The 24731-nt window shown below is 38.7% G+C and overlaps 1 protein-coding gene across 1 annotated transcript; it reads left to right on the top strand.

The window, feature by feature from the left end:
* The first annotated feature begins 668 nt into the window (after nt 1-668).
* LOC143295170 (solute carrier family 35 member D2-like protein) lies at nt 669-13475 on the top strand. The gene is made up of 11 exons (XM_076606742.1): nt 669-957; nt 2181-2214; nt 2800-2886; nt 4230-4297; nt 5262-5333; nt 6805-6873; nt 8315-8417; nt 10835-10927; nt 11601-11747; nt 12518-12600; nt 13261-13475. Exons 1-11 carry the CDS (start codon nt 749-751, stop codon nt 13358-13360), a joined length of 1065 nt encoding a protein of 354 aa, XP_076462857.1. The 5' UTR covers nt 669-748; the 3' UTR covers nt 13361-13475.
* Nucleotides 13476-24731: the final 11256 nt, after the last annotated feature.

Raw genomic sequence — 24731 nt, 5'->3', positions numbered from 1 at the left:
CCGAACTTGGGAGCGGGAATTGAACCCACATCCTCACGGACACTGTATTGGCAGCTGGATGAGTGTCTTATCCACTCTGCCACCTTTCTCCCATATTACACCAACCGCTATCAGCCCATTCAAAGATCTCACTGACTGGGTAATTCGTGAACATTCTCATATAGTATATGAGAATGTTGACGAATTGATATATATATATATATATATATATATATATATATATATATATATATATATATATATATATATATATATATATATATACATACATACATATATGTATACATACATATCTCTTTAAGCTTTGATGAGTAAAAAAAATTCAGGCAAATTAATTGAATTAGTATTTCATACCACAAAGAATTAACTCTGTAAAAGTTTCACAGATTGCTTATGTCCATACTTCATTAGTAAGCTTACTACTGCAGCTACTAGTACTCCTGCTACTACTACAGCTTCTGCTGCTATTACTGCTGCTACTGCCGCTGCTACCTTTTCGCTTCTGCTGTAGCTACTGCTGCTGCCACCACTTTAGCTACCACGATTGAGTTATTGACCCTTTTCTGAACACGAACTTATACTAATACTGGAGTGTTACCAACATTTCTGTGGCAACATGGCAAGCGACAGCTGCATGGATCTTGAAGCAGCGTAATCAGAATAATAAAAGGAAGTTCAGTGGGAATGACATGCAAAAAATGAATGAACGAGAAACAGTTTAGTTTACTGATTCGCACCAAAGAAAACAATGGCAGAACCACACAACTCGAATAATGCCCTTCAGAAAGAGAAAGTTGGAAAAGATGGGTCATATCAAGCAAACGAGCAGTGGGATACGTCTGTCAGTAATATCGGGACAAATCATCCATTTCTGCGTCGTCTTTTTGCTGCTGTATTCTATGGGTGTGCTTCGTTTCTGATCGTCGTCGTAAACAAGTTTGTGCTGACTTCTTATAGGTATAACCAATGTCTGTTTTCATCTCTCTGTCTCTCTCTATCTCTCTCTCTCTCCCCACCCCCTCTCTCTCTCTAATAATGATGATAATTTATTTTTATATAGCGCTATAATTCAAGCATGAGCAAGCTGTAGGCGCTTAACAATCCAGTGCCTAAAATGAAACAAGAAAGCACATAAAAAGTAGTAGAAACATGAAACAGAATCATTAATATTATAAAAACACAGTGCACAAAACCCACAAAGCAACATACTCTCAATACTACATCCATTACACTCCAACACACACACACACACACACACACACACACACACACATGATTAAATGGCTGAGATGATAGCAATTTTCACTTTTAAAATACATACATCTAAAAAGGAGCATAATTGTAATTTGCATGCCATATATTTTGGCAAAATCTCTCTCTGTCTCTACCTTTCTCTCTCTGTCTCTCTCTGTCTCTGTCTGTCTGTCTGTCTGTCTGTCTGTCTCTCTCTCTCTCTCTCTCTCTCTCTCTCTGTATATATGTACAGAGTGTTGTTAAGATTACTTGGTCAAGGCAAAATGATATGGGTGTTGCATATTTAGTGCCTTCTTTGTATGACTCGTTTCAGTCAAGTATAGTTGTTTGGTTGTGGTCAGGTCATTGTTTCTGAAATCCTCAAAAGAACACGATATTATGTGTGGTATATTTTGTCAAGAGTGGCAACTGGTATTGTCATTTGGAAAGAAGTGATCATATTCATTGTACAAACAGCTTTGAAAGTTTTTTTTTTTCATATCATATCATATCAATATTAAGGCGTGTAGGCCTGATAAGACCTTTTACCCGCTTGAAATGGGGAAGAAAAAGAGAATCCCCTCACATAAGCATTTTCCAACATTGAGTGTGCATTGTTTGTCAGTTCACAAATTACAAAATAGCTAGAAGAGTTATGTATTTAAAATTCTGTAAGTGACTGTCAATATAATTTTAAAAGTATTCACTGACTGACATGCATATTGTCAAATGCTTTGTCTATTTTTTTTAAACTCAATTATTGATTGCCAGATATTTTTGTGTTACATGGGGTATTTGTATAAAATATGGGTAACACACCTGCCAGTAAGTGCTAGTACTTTTGTGTTGTTTGTGGGTGTATTAAATGAATATCAGACATGAGACATAACACAACATTTTTGTTTTACGTTTATGAAAAAGTTGATTGTATGCTATTTCCCTTTCAGATTTCCGTCCTTTCAGTTTCTTGGAGTTGGTCAGGTGAGTTTTTAAAGACAGGTTTAATTAACATTCATCTTCATAATTGTTTATAATTATTGTCTGGACAGTACGGTGTCATTTAGACATGTGCACACTTTGACTTATTCATTACATCATACACAGTATACAGACACATCCATATTCACTGACTGTAGGTGTGGAGAGTGGGTCTGGGCCAGCTGAGGGTAAGGGCATATGAGGGGTAAGGGAGGTTTGTGAGAGAGATGTATATAGAGAGATATAGATAGGTAGATAGATGTGTGTATGTATGTAGAGAGAAGATGTGTGTATGTATGTATGATGAGAGAGAGAGAGAGCTAATGATGGGGTGGAGGAGGCGTTAGTATTTCACCAATGAAAGGAGTTATAATATGTTTCCTGCTACAGTATGGCATTTGACTGCAGTAAGTTATGTTACAGATTGTTGGGAATCTATTCATAAAACACTTTGAACAGAAGAAGGTAACTTGTTTTATGACACCTCGAATTAGAAATTGCAGTTTCTTGTGCTCAAATCTATCCTGCTGTAGAACCATTAGTGTAAAAACAACGTGTCAATACAGCGTACTGGTTGACTGTTTACAGATGGTGACAGGAATGGTGTTGCTGTCGGTTGCCAAGTCGGCCAAGGTCGTCAGTTTCCCAGGTGCTTCTGTTGACACCTTCAGACAGGTGAGCCCAGCTGTCGGCTTTTGATTGCTACTGCTGCTTCCTGTTCTTTGTCCATCCTCTCCTTCTGCACAGGATTGTGTGCTGTATGAAGTGATTCACAAGTAGTAGCAGTAGTAGTAGTGGTGGTAGTAGCAGGAGTAGTGGGAGTGTTGTTATTATTGTTGTACTTATAAAGCTAATAATAAAGATCATTGTTAATATCATCATCATCATCATCATCATCATTATTTTGTTGTTGTAATTACTATTATTATCATTATCATCTTTTTTTTTATCCGTCTCTTTTTTTTTTTTTTTTTTTTTTACTTCTTTCCCATACGTTCACTGTGACAACAACAAAAATTGGTCATACATATGCATAAAATTGTCTTGTGCACCACTCTTCTTTTAACCCTTTCAGTGACAAACCTATTTTATGCTTGGTTACAACTATTTGCTAGGGAATTTGGTTCACAGGTGGTTACTTCTGTTTTTTCTTTCTTTCTTTTTTCAACAAAATTCTAGCATGCAGAATACTGAAAGAAAGTATATATAACCTATACTTTTCTGAAGGGAAAAGGCCCATTTTTCTTCTTGTTTCATTTTATTCATGAATTTGTCTTCTATGTGTCTGTCACTGTTTTTTTTCTTTTCTTTTTTCTTTTTTAATGTTTTAATGTATTTACTTTGTATGTATTGTTTGATTATTTTATTTCATTTTGTGTTGATGTTTTGCACAAACGTATGGTATCTTTTAAATCTCGTCTCAAAACTCACCTTTTCCCTCAGCAATAAGTTCAATTGTGGCAGGTCCACTTCCTTTGCGTTAGCTGTGCTTGACTATGTGTGTATACATATGTATGTGTTACATAACTACATGCATGTATATGAATGTGTATTGTGTGTGCGTGTGCGTGTGTTTATGTAAATTTGTGCCTGCCTATGTGTGCGTATGTGTTAGGGTAGCTGTTAGATACACATGTATGTTAAAATGTATGTATGCAGCGTGTGTGTGTGTGTGTGTGTGTGTGTGTGTAGTCACATTTTGGTGTGTGTATGTAACATAGATATGATGTTTTATGTTAACAAAAGTGTTTTTGTAAAGCACCTAGAGCAGATCTCTGGATAGTGTGCTATATAAGTATCCATTATTATTATTATTATTATTATTATTAAGCTCTCAAGACCTGACCAGTGAGTTATGTTTATGTGAATGTCAGACATCTGCTCTTTGTTTTTTCTTCTTCTTTTTTTCTTTTTTTTTTTTGAACAGCAGATGTGGTGAAGTGTATGTGGATCAGTCTAAATGTTTTTGACACCTCATTGAAACTGGCACTGTCTTTATTTCTTTGTTCAACCTTCAGGTGTGGCCGTTACCTTTGTTCTACATTGGTAACCTGGTGTTTGGACTGGGAGGTACAAAGAAATTAAGGTACACATGTGTGTGGGTTTTTTTTTTTACCTTTTTTTGAAGTTCACCTGTTGTGAGGTGTTCCAAAGACTTCACTTTTTAACAGCCCTTTTGCATTCACACATTTCAACGACAAACATTTCCCAGTGTTTGGCTGTGGCTGGAGCGAATGTTGTAGGGTTAAACAACTTTGTGTTCAGATTTTTTTTTTTTTTTTAGTCATATGGAACTCTTGATAGTTAATTTATGTCTGCATGACAATAAATAGCAGAGACGTAGATTTTTTTAATAATTATTATTGGACTTGGAAATTCTTTACATGTAATGTTATATTTATCGTGGATTTTCTTTAAAAAAAAGATTATCAGACTTGGAAATTCTTAAGTGTAATGTTATATTTACAGTCAGTTTTTGGTTTTTTTAATTATTGGACCTGAAAATTCTGTACATGTAATGATATATTTACCAATTTCACATGCACACTTATCACATATACTGTTATTCACAGAAAACTCAGACTTCAGTTTTTCATTCTTTTATCAACCTTTTTGTTTTTTCAGTGAACCATGGTGATGCATCTAAGCATATGGACTACACCATGAAACAACTGGATGTGTGGATTCATGTGATAATGAAATACGTCAGTAGGAGCATGAATGTATAATAGTCAGTGATGTCCAACAATGACCATCAGAACAGCAGAGGAGGCAACTGCTGTCTTGACTATCTGGGCTAGAATTTAATTGCGTTGGAGAGCGCCTCGCCCATTATACATCCCCACTCTCTCGGTCAAGAGGGTTTTAGGAAAGTCAGCGTCAGGATGGTTCCCAAAGGACGGCTACCCCCATTTGGTTGCAGTGCTAAGAGCCAGTATAATCTTGACCCCTGGTTTGAGAATACTTAAGTTGTAAATGAATTCCCATTGCAGTGGAATGTAGATCAGTTGAAACTGTTTTATTTTTGTTGTATTGTTTTTTCTTTCCAGTCTACCCATGTTCACAGTGTTACGACGGTTCTCCATTTTCCTGACCATGGTAGCAGAATATTTCGTCTTGGGGTAAGTAAACTCACTTCCACAACATTTGTGCTTCAGTTCAACTCTGCGAATGAAGCAAACAGAATAATCACAGAATTGTCATAAACGGCATGAAAACGCTTCATGCTGTCAAGTTTTAAACATAAAAATAAGTGTTGGTTGTTGTTTTTTAGCTAGTTTAATACTTTGTGTTGGATTTTATTGCATTGTGTTTGAATCCTTTGTGAATTAAATGATAAATGAAGTGCATGTTTATAGTTTGGATTGATTGTGTTTCCATTGTATAAAACCAGTGCATTGACAAGGCTTGTGTGCTGAAAAGACAGCACATAAAGGATTAATATGATATCGCAGAATGAGATTATAGATGATACTGCTTAAGAATTATGAAAGAAAAAAAAATGTTTTTCTTTTTCAGTGTACATATGATACATGCACTTTCCTGTAGATTTACTTTCCATACTTAACTAATTTTATTTCCATACATAGTCAGAAAAAAGCTTACACATTTGCAAGCATGCCGGCACCCTTGCACAGAGAACATTTTTTTAAGAATTTGTTGTGTGTGTTTGTGTGTGTGTGTGGACATGTGTGTGTTTATGTGTGAGAATGTATTTAAGTGTGTGTGTGCGTGCATATACATGCACTTGCACATGTGTTCTCCAGATCAAGACTAAACCTATCCAGAGTTTATAAACAGACATTCTTGTATCTCATACATGCATTGCATGTGGTGTTGTCCACAAGGAACAAGGTGGCAGAGTGGTTAAGATGCTTATCTGCCAATACAGAGTCTGTGAGAGTCTGGGTTCGAATCCTGCTCTCGACGGGCGCAATAGCCGAGTGGTTAAAGTGTTGGACTGTCAATCTGAGGGTCCCGGGTTCGAATCACGGTGACGGCGCCTAGTGGGTAAAGGGTGGAGATTTTTACGATCTCCCAGGTCAACATATGTGCAGACCTGCTAGTGCCTGAACCCCCTTCGTGTGTATATGCAAGCAGAAGATCAAATACGCATGTTAAAGATCCTGTAATCCATGTCAACGTTCGGTGGGTTATGGAAACAAGAACATACCCAGCATGCACACCCCCGAAAACGGAGTATGGCTGCCTACATGGCGGGGTAAAAACGGTCATACACGTAAAAGCCCACTTGTGTGCATACGAGTGAACGCAGAAGAAGAAGAGAAGAAGAATCCTGCTCTCGCCCTTTCTCCTAAGTTTGACTGGAAAATCAGATCAGGCGATAAACCGAGGTCCCTTGTGCAGCACGCACTTGGCGCACTGCAAAAAGAACCCATGGCAACAAAAATGCCCTTTGGCGAAGTTCTATAAAAGGAATCCGCTCTTGATTGGTACATAAATATATGTACATGCACTCAAGGTTTGTCAAGCGCATTGGGGTAAGCAGATGTGGTGTAATGTATGTGCATTTGTCCGATCACAGTGATGCCTCCTTGAAAAACTGAAACCAGACTGTTGTGTTTTGTCCAGGGTACCAGCCAGCCGCTTTGTTCAGTTCACTGTCTTCCTGATGATCTTTGGTGCTGCTGTTGCCGCCAGGTATGATAAGCGGGGTTGAGTGATCTGCCCCTCTCTTTGGTTGCCTTTGGATAGGACAGTGAAATGACATTGTGGGTGTTTGTGTGTGTGTGTGTGAGAGGGTGTGAACATTTGTGGATATGTGTGTGTGTGTGTGTGTGAGAGGGTGTGAACGTTTGTGGATATGTGTGTGTGTGTGTGTGTGTGTGAGAGGGTGTGAACATTTGTGGATATGTGTGTGGGGGTGTTTGTGTGTGTGTGTGTGAGAGGGTGTGAACATTTGTGGATATGTGTGTGTTTGTGTGTGTGTGTGTGAGAGGGTGTGAACGTTTGTGGATATGTGTGTGTTTGTGTGTGTGTGTGAGAGAGAGTGTGAACATTTGTTGATATGTTTGTGTGTGTGTGTGTGTGAGAGAGGGCGTGAACGTTTGTGGATATGTGTGTGTGTGTGTGTGTGTGTGTGTGTGTGTGTGTGTGTGTGTGTGTGTGTGAGAGAGAGAGAGAGAGAGGGCGTGAACGTTTGTGGATATGTGTGCGTACATTGTATGTGTTTTGTGTGTGTGTGTGTGTGTGAGAGGGCGTGTATGTTTGTGGATGTGTGTGTGTGTTCACCAGTGTCTTTTTAAGCATCAGACTGGGTACAGGATAAGTAGTGATAATGTTGTTGTTCAAAGGTTAATTCATTACATCCAAAGAACACTGGTTTGACTTTTAAACACTTTTTTTTTATTAAACACTTTATTCCATTTAACACCTACAGTACAGAGAGGTCTGCACACAAAGAGAGTCAGAGTGGAAGTGCCATGAGTGGTCACAGCATGCAAGGAAAGGGGCAGAGAGATAGAGACAAAGGAAGAGTGGTGCTGACAGCATGTTGAAGGGATAGGTCTTTACATTCCATGACCTGTGGTGCCAGAGTTATTTTAAGATTTGCTGCAGTTGTACATCTGGTCAAACTCAAAAGTTAACATCGAGACAAAAGTAGATCTATGCAGGGTATACAGTGAACACTTAGAAACTGAGGAATTTAACTCTTTCACTGCTAAGTTTTTGTGTAAAAAAAAAAACAAACAAAAAAACATTCCCCAGCGCCAAATGTTTTAGATAGGATGCTCTCAGTCACAGGTTTCAGTTCATGTCAAAACAGCACAATGGACTTGTTCACTTCAAACTGGGTCAGGGAGCAAAGGTTAGTCTTTGTTCTACTGGTGGGGAAACAGGCTGCAGCCGTCAAGCTTTGTTACACTGTGAAAAATGGTCTTGTTAACATGATCCTTGATGTTGACTAAAGTCGCTTTTGACGGTGCTCTGTCTAGTCGACTTAAGTCACCTGTGGTGGTAAAAGAGTTAATGATGAGCATCTCAGTCTTGGGGAATGGATGTGCAGTGGTCAATAATAAGCACGAAGAGGAACTGAGAGATATAACAAAGAATGCTTGACTCGGCATTTTGAACGTTCCAGCGCTGACTTGGCGTTTGACTTTTGGGGATACACATTCATCATGCTGAACAACGTCAGTACAGCAGCCAATGGCGTCTACACCAAGAAAAAGCTGGAGTCCAAGGTGAGAGAGACAGGCACAGCATCCTGGTGGCCTTTTCACTCCAAGGGTTCTGGGTTTTAAACCTTGTTGCGGTACCTGCACGATTGGTTAACCCATTGAACCCTGGGGAGTTTACGGACACTGCAGGTTTCCTTACCATTTTGATGTGGAAAAAACGCAAAAAATATGCTGTTCTTTCCTCCAGATTGCATGTGGATACTGTAGAAGTTAGTTTTCTTTCCTGTTCTATGCTGTTTATGCATATGTAAGAACATAAAAATCAATTTAATGAGACGAAATTTGACATCAGAGCAATGCTAAGGCGCAGGGCGGAATGAGTTATGGGTGAAGATTTTTGCCAATGACTCCAGTCAACATATGTGCTGACCTGCATTTGCTTTAATTCCTTTCATGTGTATGCTCATGCAGAAGATAAAATCCACATTCTAAAGATCCTGTAATCCATGTCAGCATTCAGTGGGTTATGGAAAGATGAATACCCTGCATGGAAACCCCGCCAGAAGTAAGAAAGCAATGCATTGTGATACAATACTATGTGACATGATATGATCTGATAAAATACATTAGCCGATAACACACACATCACTGTTCTACAATGCAATGTGATGCAGTCTATTTCAGTACAGTACAATACTTCACAGCTTTAGCTCAAAGTAGCAGCACCAGTCTTACCGCTTAAAATCCATTTTTCCAAGCGATGAAGTAAGCCATATTCCTTCAGAAAGAACACAACAGGATCCGGAATTTTTTTTAAACTGCCGTTTGACATAACGTTTCTGATTTGAGCTTTGGGATCCATCCAAACACCGGCTGTCCTAAAACCCTCTTGGCCGAGAGAGTGGGGATGTAACTTGGGCAAGTCTCTCTCCACTAGAATCAAATTGTAGCCCAGATAGTCGGAACGGCAGTTACCTCCTCTGCTGTTCTGATGGTCATAGTGGAACACAACTGTCATACTGCTGTCCTCAAGCAGCTCAACAACCACCTTTGTTTCAACTATCTCATCCACCCATTTCAGTCTGCCTGTCGCGCTGCCCACAGCACCGAAACCACTCTCCTCCACATTCTGAACAATCTACTGGTAGCGTCCGACTCAGGAAAAATTTCCCTTCTCTCTCTTCTCAACTTGTCAGCCACCTTTGACACAATAGACCATTCAATCCTTCTTTCCCGTCTTCATTTTACATTTGGTATAAACGGCACTCTTCTAAACTGGTTCAAACCTTATCTCACTGATCGATTCCAGTCTGTCATTGTTGATCATTTTCAATATGAACCCGTTAAAATCGAACATGGAGTCCCACAGGGATCTGTTTTAGGCCCAGTGCTCTTCACACTGTACACTGCTCCTCTCGCTGAAATTATCAACTGCCATAATATCAGTCATCATTCTTATGCTGATGACACTCAACTCCAGAAGAGTGATACCCCTGAAAATTTGTTGTCGCTCTTGCAAGAAACATCCAACTGCTTCCTGGACATTCAAAACTGGATGACTCGAATAAGTTACAATTGAACGCGGACAAAACTGAAGCAATGATCATAGGAACTAAACAAAAACTGTCTTCCATCACAATTGACACAATCAAACCTGGCAGTACATCCATCCCTCTTTCCACGTCAGTCAGGAACCTCGGTGTTGTCCTTGACAATACACTGTCCATGCAAACATTTATCAGTCGGACATGTCAGTCCTGCTACTGTCAACTGCAGTGCATCAGTGCCGTCCGCAAATATCTGTCCACTGACGCAACATCTAGACTTGTCGTTTCTCTCATTCTCTCTCACCTTGATTACTGTAACTCTCTATTGTCTGGTTTGCCTGCTTCATCCATTCAGTCTCTTCAGCGCATACAAAACTTTGCTGCCCGACTCGTCCTCAGAAAGAAAAGATCTGAGCACATCACTCCTCTTTTGCAACATCTCCACTGGCTTCTTGTCTCACACCGAATAAAGTACAAGATCAGCACTCTATGTTATAGATGTATTCACAAAACTGCCCCTTCCTATCTCTGCGGCTGCCTTCACCTCTACACTCCATCTTACTTACTACGATCGGCTTTGGATCCACTCTGTTTACGCATACCCAGATTCAAACACTCGACTGTTGGCCGCCATTCTTTCTCTGTCTCTGGACCTTGCGATTGGAATGAACTTCCTCTTTCGCTTCGTCAAGTCTCCACACTCAGCTCTTTCAAGTCTGGCCTTAAAACCCACCTCTTCCCAAAATGGCATCCCTTACCTGCCCTTCCTTGTCTTTAGTTTCTAGTTTTAGAGTTATGCATGCGTGTGAATGACTGGTGCGAAAGCCCTTTGATTTGTCTCTGCACAAGATTCAGCGCTATATAAATACCATTATTATTATTATTATTATACTGGGGCAGTAACAAGATTTTTTTTTCTTTTCTGGTTGACAGAAGTTGGGCAAGTACGGTCTGCTGTACTACAACAGTCTGCTGATGCTTCTGCCCACCTGTGTCATGGCCCTGGTTTCTGGGGACCTGGAGAAGGTGAGTGTGGATGTGTTGTTGTTTGTTTGTATTGCTTGTTTGTTTTTAGTTACAAGCGAAAAAGTTTTTTATAAAAGCTGTAGGGCAGTTTGTTCCACACTACCGAGAGAAGGAGCGCTGACCTTGGGATTTTTCTGTTTCTTCGAGGAATTGTCTGCACTCCAGAATCAGTGGCCAAGCATAAAGATCTAGAAGGTGTGTAGACTGAAAGTAAGTCACACAGGTATGTGGGTGCAGTAACTGTATTGCTCTTTTGTCACAACAGATTTCTTTGTGTGAAATAGGGGCTGCTCTCCCTAGGCAGAGCGTGTCACTTCAGTAAGAGCACCACCCTTTTGTGTGTGTGTGTGTGTGTTTTTTCCTGCCTGCAATTTTATTTGTTTTCCTATTGAAGTGGATTTTTCTACAGAATTCTGCCAGGGACAACCCTTTTGTTGCCGTGGAGCCTTTTACGTGCGCTAAGTGCATGCTGCACACGGGACCTCAGTTTATCGTCTCATCCGTAAGACTAGCATCCAGACCACCACTCAAAAGTCTCTAAAGGAGTGGGAGAAAATGCTGGCGACTGTGGGATTTCAAACCAGTGCGCTCAGATTCTCTTGCTTCCTAGGCGGACGCGTCACCACTAGGCCAGCTCTTCACCATGTGTTATGTGTTGTTTTTTTCTCTCTAGTCCTGGAAGTTTGAGCGATGGCATGAGCCGGGGTTTGTTGTGGCATTCCTCATGTCGTGTGTGATGGGGTTTGTCCTTAACTACTCCATCATCCTGTGCACAGCCTACAACTCTGCCCTCACCACCACCATCATTGGGGTGCTCAAGGTTGGTGTGGAGAACATCATCATCATCATCATTGCCGTCGTCATCATCATCGTCATCATTGTCATCATAGTCATCATCATCATCAACATCATCATGATTCGATGAAAGTAATGACAAATAAGGCTGAATTAGCATCGTGAGCATCAAATCTCCTTCTCAAGAGCATCATTGCCACCAATAATCATTACCCATTGACTTGCGTCATATCTTTTTGTCTTAACATATGAATCGACGAACAACACAGAACATCATATTAATATGCATGTTCCCAGAGTTATTCGCTTCAGCTAGTAGCTTTAAAGTCACATTCTTTTTCAGTGAACTGGGGCGTATTGTGTCATTTCTCTATATGAGATAATAAAGTCTTATTGATTTGACTTGATGACTGTTCATTTCTTTGTGTTTTTCTTTTCCATACAATCAGAATGATAATAAATGATGATAATGATATATGCATGTCCACTTCATTCTTTATGTTGACAATTTCAGACTCAGCTGGGGGGGGGGGGGGGTTATCTACAAAAAAAAAGTGGTTGTGGATATTGTTGTTTTGTTTTTCTTTTCTTTTTTTTGTTTTGTTTTGTGTTTTAATGTTTTCGTTTTTTTCTTTAGACTTCCTTGACTTTCCTCCCCTTCTTAGCTTCACAATGTGAGGATGAAATAGTGGTTTGTGTCTGTGTCAGTGGTTTGTGAATAGTGGTTTGTGTCTGTGTCAGTGGTTTGTGAATAGTGGTTTGTGTCTGTGTCAGTGGTTTGTGTGCATGTTCCAGAACTTGTTAGTGACTTACCTCGGCCTCATCATTGGAGGAGATTATGTGTTCAGTGTCATCAACTTTACTGGGATAAATATCAGGTAAGACTGTGGGAAAGAGACTTCTTTTACAAAGAGAGAGAGAGAGAGAGAGAGATTTATTCATTCATATATATATATATATATATAGAGAGAGAGAGAGAGAGAGAGAGAGATTTATGTTTGTTTATTTATTTGTTTATGACTAAAAATGTATATAATAAACATGTTTGAAAAAGATATTTGTAGTTAGAACAGAAATAATGTTGACAGTGTATGCTAGGATTTTACAGAATTTGAGCATGTATATTGAATTTGCACTCTGAAACACACACACACACACACACACACACACACACACAGTCTCTCTCTCACACACACATACAAAAAAAAATTGATATTGATATACAAGCTATACAAGCTTTCACCTCATAGATACATAGACTAAAACATAGACTATCACATGTTGAAATTTAAAAAAATGAAAAATAATTGTGTGATCGGAGGAAAGTCTGCAACAATAGTTGAACTTGATACAGTAGCTTTAACATTTTGTGGCTTCATTTTGTGTGTGCTGTGTGTGGCAATTTGGTTTTCTTCTCACGTGAACAGATAATTTGGTTGCAAGGCATTAACTGATTCATGGATTTTGTGATGATGATGATTTATGAACCGTCGTTCTTTTACCTGATGAAAAATTATTCACTACATCTTTGTCCTCAGTGTGGTTGGCAGTTTGCTGTACACGTACGTCACCTTCGGAGGAAAACCAAGCCCCGCTTTCAGTCGTTTGAGCAGTTCTGTGACTGACAGCAAGCGGTAGTGTGTGGCTGTGAGGGTGTGTGTGTTTTTTTTATCATCTTGTCCGCCGTCAGTGTGCACGGGTGCTCTGCCCCGGCTCAGTTTGAGAGAATGTTTCTGGTCATGGTGGAAGTGAGTGTGCTGTGTTTTCACAGTGTTTCTGTTGCTTTGTATTTGTTGATTATGGTTTGTTTTTTTGGTGGGAGGGGGGCGGGGGGGTTGTGTGTGTGTTTTTGCGCTGTGACTCCCACATTCACTTGTATACTCAAGTGGGCTTTTGAGTGTCTGATCATTTTTATCCCCACCATGTAGGTAGTAATAATTATGGTACTCTGTTTTCAGGGTGCTTTTTATTCTATCATTGATTAGTAAATTGGGGTTTTTGACTCACTTGTGTAAACAAAGTGAGTCTATGTTTTAACCCGGTGTTTGGTTGTCTGTGTGTGTGTGTGTGTGTGTGTCCGTGGTAAATTTTAACATTGACATTTTCTCTGCAAATACTTTGTTAGTTGACACCAAATTAGGCATAAAAATAGGAAAAATTCAGTTCTTTCCAGTCATCTTGTTTAAAACAATATTGCACCTCTGGGATGGGCACAAAAAAGTAAAAAATGAAGCCCAATTATATGCAAACTGCATTTACTGTTATATTTATATTTTTTGTATTTTCTAAACTTGGCACTTTGATTTGATATTCTGACCCAACAACAAGAGCAGTCATTATTATCATTTTTTGTTCAAACAGGAACTTCTTTTGCTAAGCATGGAATTTTTTATTTATTTGCAAACGTTTTGGTGCAGATAGTAAAAAAGGGAAATTACTCTGTAATTAATGCTAGGGGACTTAATTTGCTTTAAACTGATCTTTCTCATCTTAAACATTACATTTTGAAATTATGTTCAATACATAAAAAGCTTGGATTTTTTTTCTTTTAAGTGTACCACAAGTGAGTCTTGAAGGCCTTGCCTCTCTTGTTTGTTGTTGTTTTGTTGCTTGTGTTGTTGTTTTTTGTTGTTGTTGTTTATTTTCAACTGTTTTGTGTGTCAGTTGTTGTTTTATGATAGTTGTAGTTGTTTGATTTAGTTTAGCTTCATTACGGTTTGTTACTTCATTCTTTCCGTCATATTCTATGATTGGCTTTTAACTTTCGAACATCAGGGGTAGGAATAGTGTCAAGTGCCATGCTGTGCGACTAGAATGCTGTTCAGAGCTATCCTTTCCAGTCATATTTTTGCATTGGTCAGACAAAGATAGGTGCAGCCATCTTCCTTGCATCCTAACATGGATAGTTCCATGTGGGCTGTCGGTGCTGAGACTGCGACTGACAAACCGGGGACTGGGAATATGTGGCATGGAAGTAATGCCAGTTAAACGGTGCAGGTGATGGGGCAGTAAAAAATTAAAATGTAACACACACACGTTCACGCGCGTACGTACACATACACATACACACACACAGAGATGATTGGGCAGTAAAAAAATTAAGATAAAACACACACACACACACACACACACACACACACACACACACAAATTTAAGAAATATTTGGAAAGGGGCCAGTTGTGTGAGACAAGAACCGAACTGGTTATGGTCCTGAATTTATTGTTGCTGATAGGATTAATTATTTTGATCACTCTGTAGTGAAAAACCACTTTTTTTTATAGTCTTTCACTTGGATTAGATAAAGAGAGTGTGGAGGATGAAAACCTTGCAAATGGAGAAAAGGTTTTACTTTCGCTTTCTTCATTCTCCACAAAGCATGTGTATGGTTTGCTTTACCCTCCTCTTTGGACAGTAGTCATGTATGCAGCCTTTTTCATCAGTTTATACAAATTTGATGTGGTTTTTTTTGGTTTTTTTTTTTTTACTCTCTTAGAAGTAGCTTTGTGTCACAAGCATAGTAAACTGTCCTTTCATATTTTGATGTTGATTACAAAGGTGTCAAAAGTGGTGTATGTGTGTTGTTGCATTCTTGTTGTTTTTTTGTGTGTGTTGGAAAACCTTTATCATTGTTGAATGATATGCTATTTCTTAATATTTGATTGCACTGTGTGAGTATGTGAAAATGTTATGTGTCAGGGAAAACACTGCTGTATATTTCTACATTGAAAAATTTTGATCAGCTGTCAAACTGAATTGTTTTTTTCAGTTAAGACTAGATTTTGGTTTATGTTTATTGTGAGATAAAACGTAAAAAACGTGTACCAGGATGTTTCAAGATTTTTTCCTTTCTTTTTTTATGGTTTTTTTTTTTTCAGCAAAATATGGTATTCTTCAAAGTGAATAGAAGATATCTTACACGTCGTGCTTGAAGCAGAACCAGATATTGTCTGGTAATGACAAGTGTTTTACAACATGTCTTTGTGTAAAAATGTTGTTTTTGACCTGTGACATTGACCAAAAAAAAATTGTTTTGACGGATGCAGAGTTTTGATGCACATATTGCTTTCAGGTAACAGATATTCTGCTTTTATGGATATGTTGTTCTCTGACTTTTTTTTTAAAACAAAACTCTTGCTCCCAGATCAGTATTTTCTTCTTGTATTTTCTTGTTAAGCATTTTGTTCATTTCAAACATTATATGATAATCATTTAAAAAGAAGGAAGATAATTATCTATTGTCTCCTAGTATTATTTCCATGGTCAGTGTTGTTGTTTAGTTGTTGGTAATATAAGATGCCATCATTGTGTATTTCAGTATTCTTATTCAGCAGTTTGAGTAATTAAGGCAATAAACATTCAGATAAATATGAATATGTATTGAAAAAAATGATAACCTACACTTCAGTTTGAGATGTAATATATGTAATAAAGTATTTATGTGTATGAAAAACAATATGTTTACCTAGAAGATGCAATATTTGGGTTGTGAGTGCAAAGACAGAGAGTATAATTGAAAGAAGGGTTGTATTATCTTTTTGTTTGATGATTTTTAATCAGCATAATTCTTCAGAAATTTACCATTTAATTCTTTGAAATCCATGCAATACCCGCTGCCTACTCCCCCTCACTCCCTACCCTTCACCCCTCACATACAGACACACAGACACAACACACACACACACACACACACACACACACACACACACACTGTCAGATCCAATAATGAGGGAAACCACAACAGTATTGTTGCAAACTATCATATTTTGGCATTGAAATCCTCCCTCTCTAACACAGTATACTGTGGATGACACACACACACACACACACACACACACACACACACACACACTGTCAGATCCAATAATGGGGGATACCACAACAGTATTGTGAACAATCATATTTTGGCATTGAAATCCTCCCTCTCTTATTCAGTATACTGTGGATGCCATTACAGCATAATTACGAAAAGATTATTTTCTTCTTGGATCGGTTGAAATCCTGACTGGATAAGTAATGATAAAAAGTAAGCCTTTGTGATTGCAATACTAACATGTTTTGTTTTTGCTTTTTCATTTTTTGTTAAGGAAACGCACTGGATGCTGATGTTATTTATATTGAGGAGACATCACGTTACGTTTAGTAATGTTTAATGTGGTTAAGATAGAGAGTATGTATTTGTTTACTTGTAAAGACACTTTGAACAAGATTGTTTTTAACACAATTATACGTACTGGACAGGGCACCAATGCAGATCTGGTAATACGTTGGACTTCTGATCCAGTGGTCACCAGTGATCAGAGTTAACTCACTCCGGACGATGGAACACTATAACATTCCTGATGTAAGGTAGTGTTCCGGACGACAATTAAAAATTTGTCCACATTTTCTTCATGGGTAGCATAAAAATCACAGCTACACCGGGCATTGTGAACATGTCAAGGGTTGAATGGAAAGTTTCTTCGTGATGTTTTCGTGACTGTACACTTGCTGACCAGCCGTTGACCTTGGTACCCCACATGACAAGCTAATCTGCATATGTATCGAAAATGGCGTCGCTGGCGATACAAGTGGAATTTTTTTTTAGCAAACTAGATCACGACAGCGGCTTTTTACTGCTGCTGAAGTGATTGAAATGCTTCAGACTGAAGGTTTCGACATCAACGAGGATGATGAAGACGTTGAATAAAGTATCTGCAGTGAAGAAAGCTACCAGCAGAAGGTACTGACAGTGACTCAGCTTCTCAGGGCTGAGAAAAGAGGGAGGGGTGGGCATATACACGACATTAGAAAAGGGGTCATTGGGTCAAGTACGGGGAGTTTCATTCAGTTAGTTTGTGTTTTGTATTTTTTGTGATTTTTTTCCTAACCCAAACAAATGGGTCATCTGCAGGGGAAAGCAAGGGAGAAAACTATTCGTCTGGAGTGAGTTAAAGGTTTTGTTTCAGCATGGTGTTGTGTCCTTGGGAGAGGCACTTTGCTCTGATTTTCTTCACTCCACCCAGTGTGAATGGGCACCTGACATGGGATTGTATTGTATTTCTCTTTTTGTCACAACAGATTTCTCTGTGTGAAATTCAAGCTGCTCTCCACAGGGAAAGCACGTCGCTACACTACGGCGCCACCCTTTTTTTTGTGTTTTTTCTCTACGTTTTTCCTGTCGAAGTGGATTTTTCTACACAGTTTTGCCAGGAACAACCCTTTTGTAGCCGTGGGTTCTTTTACGTGCGCTAAGTGCATGCTGCACACGGGACCTCGGTTTTATCGTCTCATCCGAATGACTAGTGTCCAGACCACCACTCAAGGTCTAGTGGAGGAGGAGAAAATATCGGCGGCTGAGCTGTGATTCAAACCAGCGTGCTCAGATTCTCTCGCTTCTTAGGCGGACGCGTTACCTCCAGGCCATCACTCCACATGAGAAAGATTAAAGCAGGGGAAGGAGAATATTGGGCCCTGCCTTCCTGTGCCGAGCCCTGGTAGACACAGTGAACATGGATTCACTGCCCTGTTGGCCATAAAAGGCAACAGGACCACTAACCTTTTTTAACAATATATTCTGAAATATGTATAGTCCCACAATATCTAGAATGCCAGTATTCTTGTTTCATTTTGTGCATGTGAGTTGATCGCATGTGACGTCGTATCTGTTTTTGAACAAACAGAAATTGCGTCATAATTCTTGAAGCTTTGTTGATTTTATGATAAGTTTGGATCAGATTATTCTTTTCAAGTCTTAGATGTCTTTAAATTGTTGTGCATTCTTATTTAAGGACCACTTTCTTTTTCCAGGTTTATTTGATTGTATTTTATTGTGACAAATCACTTTCAACAGTGTAAATAACCATAACTTGTGTTTGAGGGAGAGAAAGAGAGGTTATAAAAATACATGAATTTTTAAGGTTTAAAAAAAAAAAATTATGATAATATACATTGTAGATGATGATGATATGGATACTGAAATAGTGCCTATCATCAGTTGGAGACCAAGTTCTAAGAGCTTTACAAATGCAGAGTCATTTGCACAACAGGCTGCCTACCTGGGTAGAGCCGACTGACAGCTGCCACTGGGTGCTCATCATTCATTTCCTGTGTCATTCAATCAAATTTCCGTCACATACGCATACACACTCATACAGGCATGTAACATTTTATGTATATGACCAGTTTTTTTGGTTTTTTTAATTATTGTTGCTTACCCCCACCAAATAGGCAGCCATACTCTGTTTTCAGGGGTGTGCACGCTGAGTAAGTTCTTGTTTCCATACCCCACCGAACACCGACATAGATTACAAGATCTGTAACATAAGTATATGATCTTCTGCATTTGATACTCACGAAGGGGATTCAGGCACTAGCAGGTCTGCACATATGTTGACCTTGGAGATCGGAAAAATCTCCACCCTATACCCAGCAGGCACCGCCACCAAGATTTCTACCCTGCACTCTCAGATTGAAAGTCCAACATTTTAACCACTCGGAAGTTGCGCCCATCATAGGTATTTTGGATACGTTTTAATTGTGCAATTTGGCTGGTGTATCAGATGGTGTGATTGTATAGATATACAGCACATTTTTTTTCTTATTACAAACGATTCCAACAAATGCACACCTTTTTTTTTCTTACCAAAAACTTCATATATAAAAGCTGATTCCAAAAACTCTAGAAAGTAAAAGAAACCACCTTGAAAAGTACATTGTGTATTTTAATTAAGTAATACGGTCTGCCCATATTTAACACACTCCAAACATTCACTCAGGTGGTCTGCCTTTATTTGATACACTGCAAACATTCACACAGGCTTGAATGATAGTGCAAGTGCATGCAGAACATTCGTTTATACTCACCGTTCCTCTTCTTAATTTCTCCATACATGTTGAAAATACTTCCGATGCAGAGACAATGGCAGGTGCAAGCAGCCAGTGAACAGACTGCAGATGATGAGTTTACTTGGTTTTGGTTATGGTTTTTGGCTCACTTGTGTAAACAAAGTGAGTCTATGTTTTAACCCGATGTTCGGTTGTCTGTGTGTTTGTGTCCGTGTGTCTGTGTGTCCGTGGTAAACTTTAACATTGACATTTTCTCTGCAAATACTTTGTCAGTTGACACAAAATTAGGCATAAAAATAGGAAAAATTCAGTTCTTTCCAGTCATCTTGTTTAAAACAATATTGCACCTCTGGGATGGACACAAAAAAAGTTTTAAAAAAAGAAGCCTAATTATATGCAAACTGCATTTACTGTTATATTTATATTTTTTGTATTCTCTAAACTTGGCACTTTGACCTCTTATTCTGACACAACAACAAGAGGAGTCATTATTATCATTTTTTGTTCAAACAGGAACTTCTTTTGCTAAGCATGGAATTTTTATTTATTTTGCAAACGTTTTGGTGCAGATAGTAAAAAAGGGAAATTACTCTGTAATTAATGCTAGGGGACTTAATTTATCACAAGTGAGTCTTGAAGGCCTTGCCTCTCTTGTTTTTTTTCATTGGGTGTTTTCTTTTAGGGGGGCGGGAAGTTTCTTTTTCTTTTTCTTTTTTTTCTTCTTTTTTTTTTTTTTTTTTTTTTGGATAGATGTGTATTGTGATCGTAAAACAATGAAATGCTGATCAGTGTGGGCTGCTTAAGACTGAATTGTTAACGACACCATGTATTTATACTGGGGTGAAAAAAAGAGAAAGGAAAAGGGGAGAAAAAAAAAGATTCTAAGTTTTGTACACATAATTGTATGATTTGTATGGCTTTCTCTCATATTATTGTGTTTTTGTGGGGGGTTTTTTGTTTTGTTTTTTTTAATTATTTTTATATGCCCAAAATCAGTAAATGAAGAGTTGTATGTGATTTATTTCATAAATGCTATTGATTACTTTGACATAGTTATGGAATGCCAGGTATTGGTTTGGATTTTTGGCACATTTTTGAGTTGATTGTGTAATTTGTATGCAAAATAAAACGGTGGTCGACCCAAGAAAGTCTGGTAAAAAATAAAATAAAATAAAATAAAAACACCTGAATTGCTTTGCTTCCAGCACACAACTTTTGGTTCCACAAACATTTGTTTCTGATGGCGGACAAAAGTAAGATTTTGATCTTTATGGGTGTGTACTGGTAACCCATCATTCCAACAATCATCATTTTGTTCTTGTTGTTGTTGTGGTGCAACGGAAAAAAACACATGAGCTGTGAAGGCACTGGCTCCTTGCTCTTTACTTCAAATGCTATATTGAGAAGTTTACTTCCAAAGGATAAACCTTGTTTTCTGTTGGACGTGCAGATTGTTTGGTGAGCCTGTAACTGGATAATGCAAACCCCTGAAAACAGAGTATGGCTGCCTACATGGCAGGGTAAAAACGGTCATGCACATAAAAGCCCACTCATGTACATATGAGTGAATGTGGGAGTTGCAGCCCACAAACGAAGAAGGATAATGCAAGAACAAGAACGTGTGGTCCAGAATAGCTTAGTCAGAATTTGTTACTTTAATAGGTGTAATCAGGAGTTGCCATAAAAAGTGTGATTGTATACAGATTTTTATTTATATATATATATATATATATATATATATATATATATATATATTACAAAATGTTGATGAGATAATGTACTTTGGAAAGATTTTGACTTTTTTTTTCTTTTTCTTTTTTTTATAGGTTTGTGGGTTGTTTTTACACTTTTACAGAATTTTTTGTCTGTAGTTTTAACTTTTCTGGGACTAGCTTTAAATGTTTTATTGTTTCATTGAAATGTCTTTTAGCACACTTCTATTTTGGTTTAACTTTCATGGTTTTATAACTAGCTTTATAATTTTCATTCATTTATTTATTTCATATTTCTGTGTATGTTTCTTGGTGTTATATGTATGTACTTCAGACCAGTTTTGATGGTTGAGGAAATCCTGTTTGCAGAGTGTATGAATGGATGAAAACTCTGTTTACCAGTGAACAAAAATGACAAACATACTGCGTATATTTCCCACAAACACCTGTGCCCAAGTGTTTTTAGTGTTCCCTAACTGGCAGCAAAGAGGCTTCCTTGTCACAGTGGTGTTTATATACCAAGTCACATTATGATATCTATATGCCCCAAATAATGTTTTACCAGTATACAAGCCACTAGTATTTGTGCTCCACTTCGCCTGTTGATTTTCAGTGCATGTGACGATTGGCCAATAAAATTGCTCTGCTGTGAGTTTGACCTTGACCTCAAAGCAATGCATTTTGCGATTGGTTGAACTTTTCAAGGTTGTTCAATCCTCATTGTATGAGAAAATGATGGCAGAATGTATCATCATGCAAGTTTTATTTCATGGATCCATGGTAGCACAATGCGTCATTGGCTGAAAACTCTGATTTCTGATAATTTACCTCCTTTTTTTTTCTTTTGAGAGCTTTAAGGCAGTAACTTACCAGTTATTGTCCAAATGTTTCTGGATTTCAGTATTAAGATTTGAGCTTTCATTTTGCTAAATTTTTAATTGTGTTCATCATCATGGTAAGAAAATCAGAGTGAGAAAAACATATTAGAAATGTGTATCAGTGCCATGTAATCAGACTGATCATACTTTAATAAAGAAATTAATAAATAATATAATTGTATGTATAATTCTATTTTCAGAGCATGAATGAAATTCTCATGTTTAAAATAATTATAGTTAAACTGAAATGTTTTACGAATTGCTGATGCTCAGTGATCATGGCAATATTTCTATATGAATGAAATATTTTTCTAGGTTGGTTGTTGTTGTTTATGTATATATGATCTCATGATTCATTTATGTTTCATAACTCTGGTCAGTCTCCACCAGTTTTATCATCAGCATCTCTCTCTGCTTCTGTTTGTTTGTCTGTCTGTCTCTCTCTCCTCATCTTTCATCATCATCATCCAGTTGACGGCCACAATCATCATGCTAGTTACTCTGCTGCGACTAGAGGGTTGCATGGAGATAAAGAACTTGACAGATGAGACCCCAAAAAAAACCAAAAACAAAAGAAAAAAAAGTTAACATTACACCTACTCTATGTGGGTTTTATCAGCAGACTACTACTTCTTTACCTCTGTGTTTATTTTTTCCTCCATGTTTCACATTTGGATATTATTATTGTATACTAGCCTACATTGCAACATCGTCATCGTCATCCTCCTTCATCATCATCAGTATAAACAAAACAGTCTCAAAGTCTGTGGCCTTTCATGCCCTGCTCTCATGGTGACCTCAGTTTCGATACCCCTCCACTTCTGTGCTTGGGGTGAGTCCTGTCAGTGTCTTCAGTGTCGGCAGATTCATGGGGGACTGTTGTTTGAGGGATGTGGTGGTGGTCTCCGCTCTGTGAGGGACGCTCACTCAGTCTGGCTCTGCGACTAAGCCATTATTGTCGTTAGTAGGGGGCTTAGTAAGTGGTGTCCTAAGTACGTTGAATCAGAACAGGCACCACTGAACACCACCGAAGTGACTCAGCAGCAGTGCAGGGTCTCCTCTGGTGTGTGGCCTCCTGGCGACCTAAGATCGATGGTTCCCTGCGGACTGCCGACGCTGGAACTGTCACGGTGACGGATGAACACGGGTGTGGCGGTGTATGGGGGAATCTAAATGAACGGCGTGGGAGTAATGCCAGTGAAATGGTGCAGATGATGGGGCAGCAAAAAATTAAATTAAATTAAAATTAAAAAATATTGTATATTAGTATGGTGCGGTGTTGTTTTTTTTTTTGGGGGGGGGGTTGTTTGTTTGTTTTTTAATTACTTTTACATTTTTGACAACATTAAAGTGGGATTCTGTACAAGTTTTGTTAACTTTTCTTTGAGAATGTGTGAGAGAGAGCGTGGTAGGATGTCTGTATTTGTATTTGTATTTCTTTTTATCACATCAGATTTCTCTGTGTGAAATTCGGGCTGTTCTCCCCAGGGTGAGCGCGTCGCTACACTACAGCGCCACCCATTTTTATTCCTGCGTGTAGTTTTATTTGTTTTTCCTATCGAAGTGGATTTTTCTACAGAATTTTGCCAGGAACAACCCTTTTGTTGCCGTGGGTTCTTTTACGTGTGCTAAATGCATGCTGCACACAGGACCTTGGTTTATCATCTCATCCGAATGTCTAGCGTCCAGACCACTCAAGGTCTAGTGGAGGAGGAGAAAATATCGGCGTCTGAACCATGATTCGAACCAGCGCGCTCAGATTCTCTCGCTTCCAAGGCGGACGCGTTACCTCTAGGCCATCACTCCACATGTGTGTATGGATTTCTCTGTGTGTTGTATTATATGTGTGTGCCCACATGCATGTGTGTGTCTGGGCGTGCGCACACACACACACACACACACATGGACAGACACATAAATGTGTGTACTTTTGCATTCAGGTTAGCAGGTGTATGCACATATGCACCAGTCAGAACACACCCTGTCCCCTTACTTGCTGAAAGTAACTGTTCAGTGGTCAGTCATTGGCAGACTTGAACACACACCCAAGTACACACCAGCGGTGCACACCACACACACCTCAACCCAACATACAATAACGCTGGATGCACACAAAGAAATGCCCTTTGTAAGTTTTTACGCTTTATATATAGTGGTATAATGGGGGGAAAAGGGGGGAGGCGAGTTAGAGCAGCTGCTGTTGCTTGTGCTGGCCAAATCCCAGAGTTATATCTACAAAACTTGATCACTACAAGTACAAACACACACACATGCATGCATGCATGCTCACACACATTCATACAAGTGTGCGCGCGCACGCGCACACACACACACACACACTTCTGTCATGAATTTTCTTGCTTATAGTTATACCTGAGGGCAAGAACTGGAAGAAAAATATCACACTGCTGCTTTTCGGACTTTCAGAATTCTCCCTCTCTCTCTCTCTCTCTCTCTCTCACACACACACACACACACACACACACACTGGATATTTGAGACGCTCGTGAAAATATTGCAGTGCTAACTGGCTATTTGGAGCGATTACAATAACATTTGAAGAGTTATTTCTCAATGAATTTTTTTTTAAATCT

Source organism: Babylonia areolata, chromosome 20 (genome assembly GCF_041734735.1).
Source record: "Babylonia areolata isolate BAREFJ2019XMU chromosome 20, ASM4173473v1, whole genome shotgun sequence".
NCBI lineage: Eukaryota > Metazoa > Mollusca > Gastropoda > Neogastropoda > Buccinidae > Babylonia > Babylonia areolata.
The sequence above is the reverse complement of the archived record's forward strand: the minus strand, read 5'-3'. Positions and strand labels throughout refer to the sequence as shown.

Excerpts from the sequence above, each read along its gene's own strand:
- LOC143295170 (XM_076606742.1), top strand. The coding sequence starts at position 749 with ATGGCAGAACCACACAACTCGAATAATGCCCTTCAGAAAGAGAAAGTT. Across the intron at positions 2,887-4,229 it reads CTGTTGACACCTTCAGACAG|GTGTGGCCGTTACCTTTGTT; the intron begins GTGAGCCCAGCT and ends TTCAACCTTCAG. Across the intron at positions 4,298-5,261 it reads GGAGGTACAAAGAAATTAAG|TCTACCCATGTTCACAGTGT; the intron begins GTACACATGTGT and ends TTTTCTTTCCAG.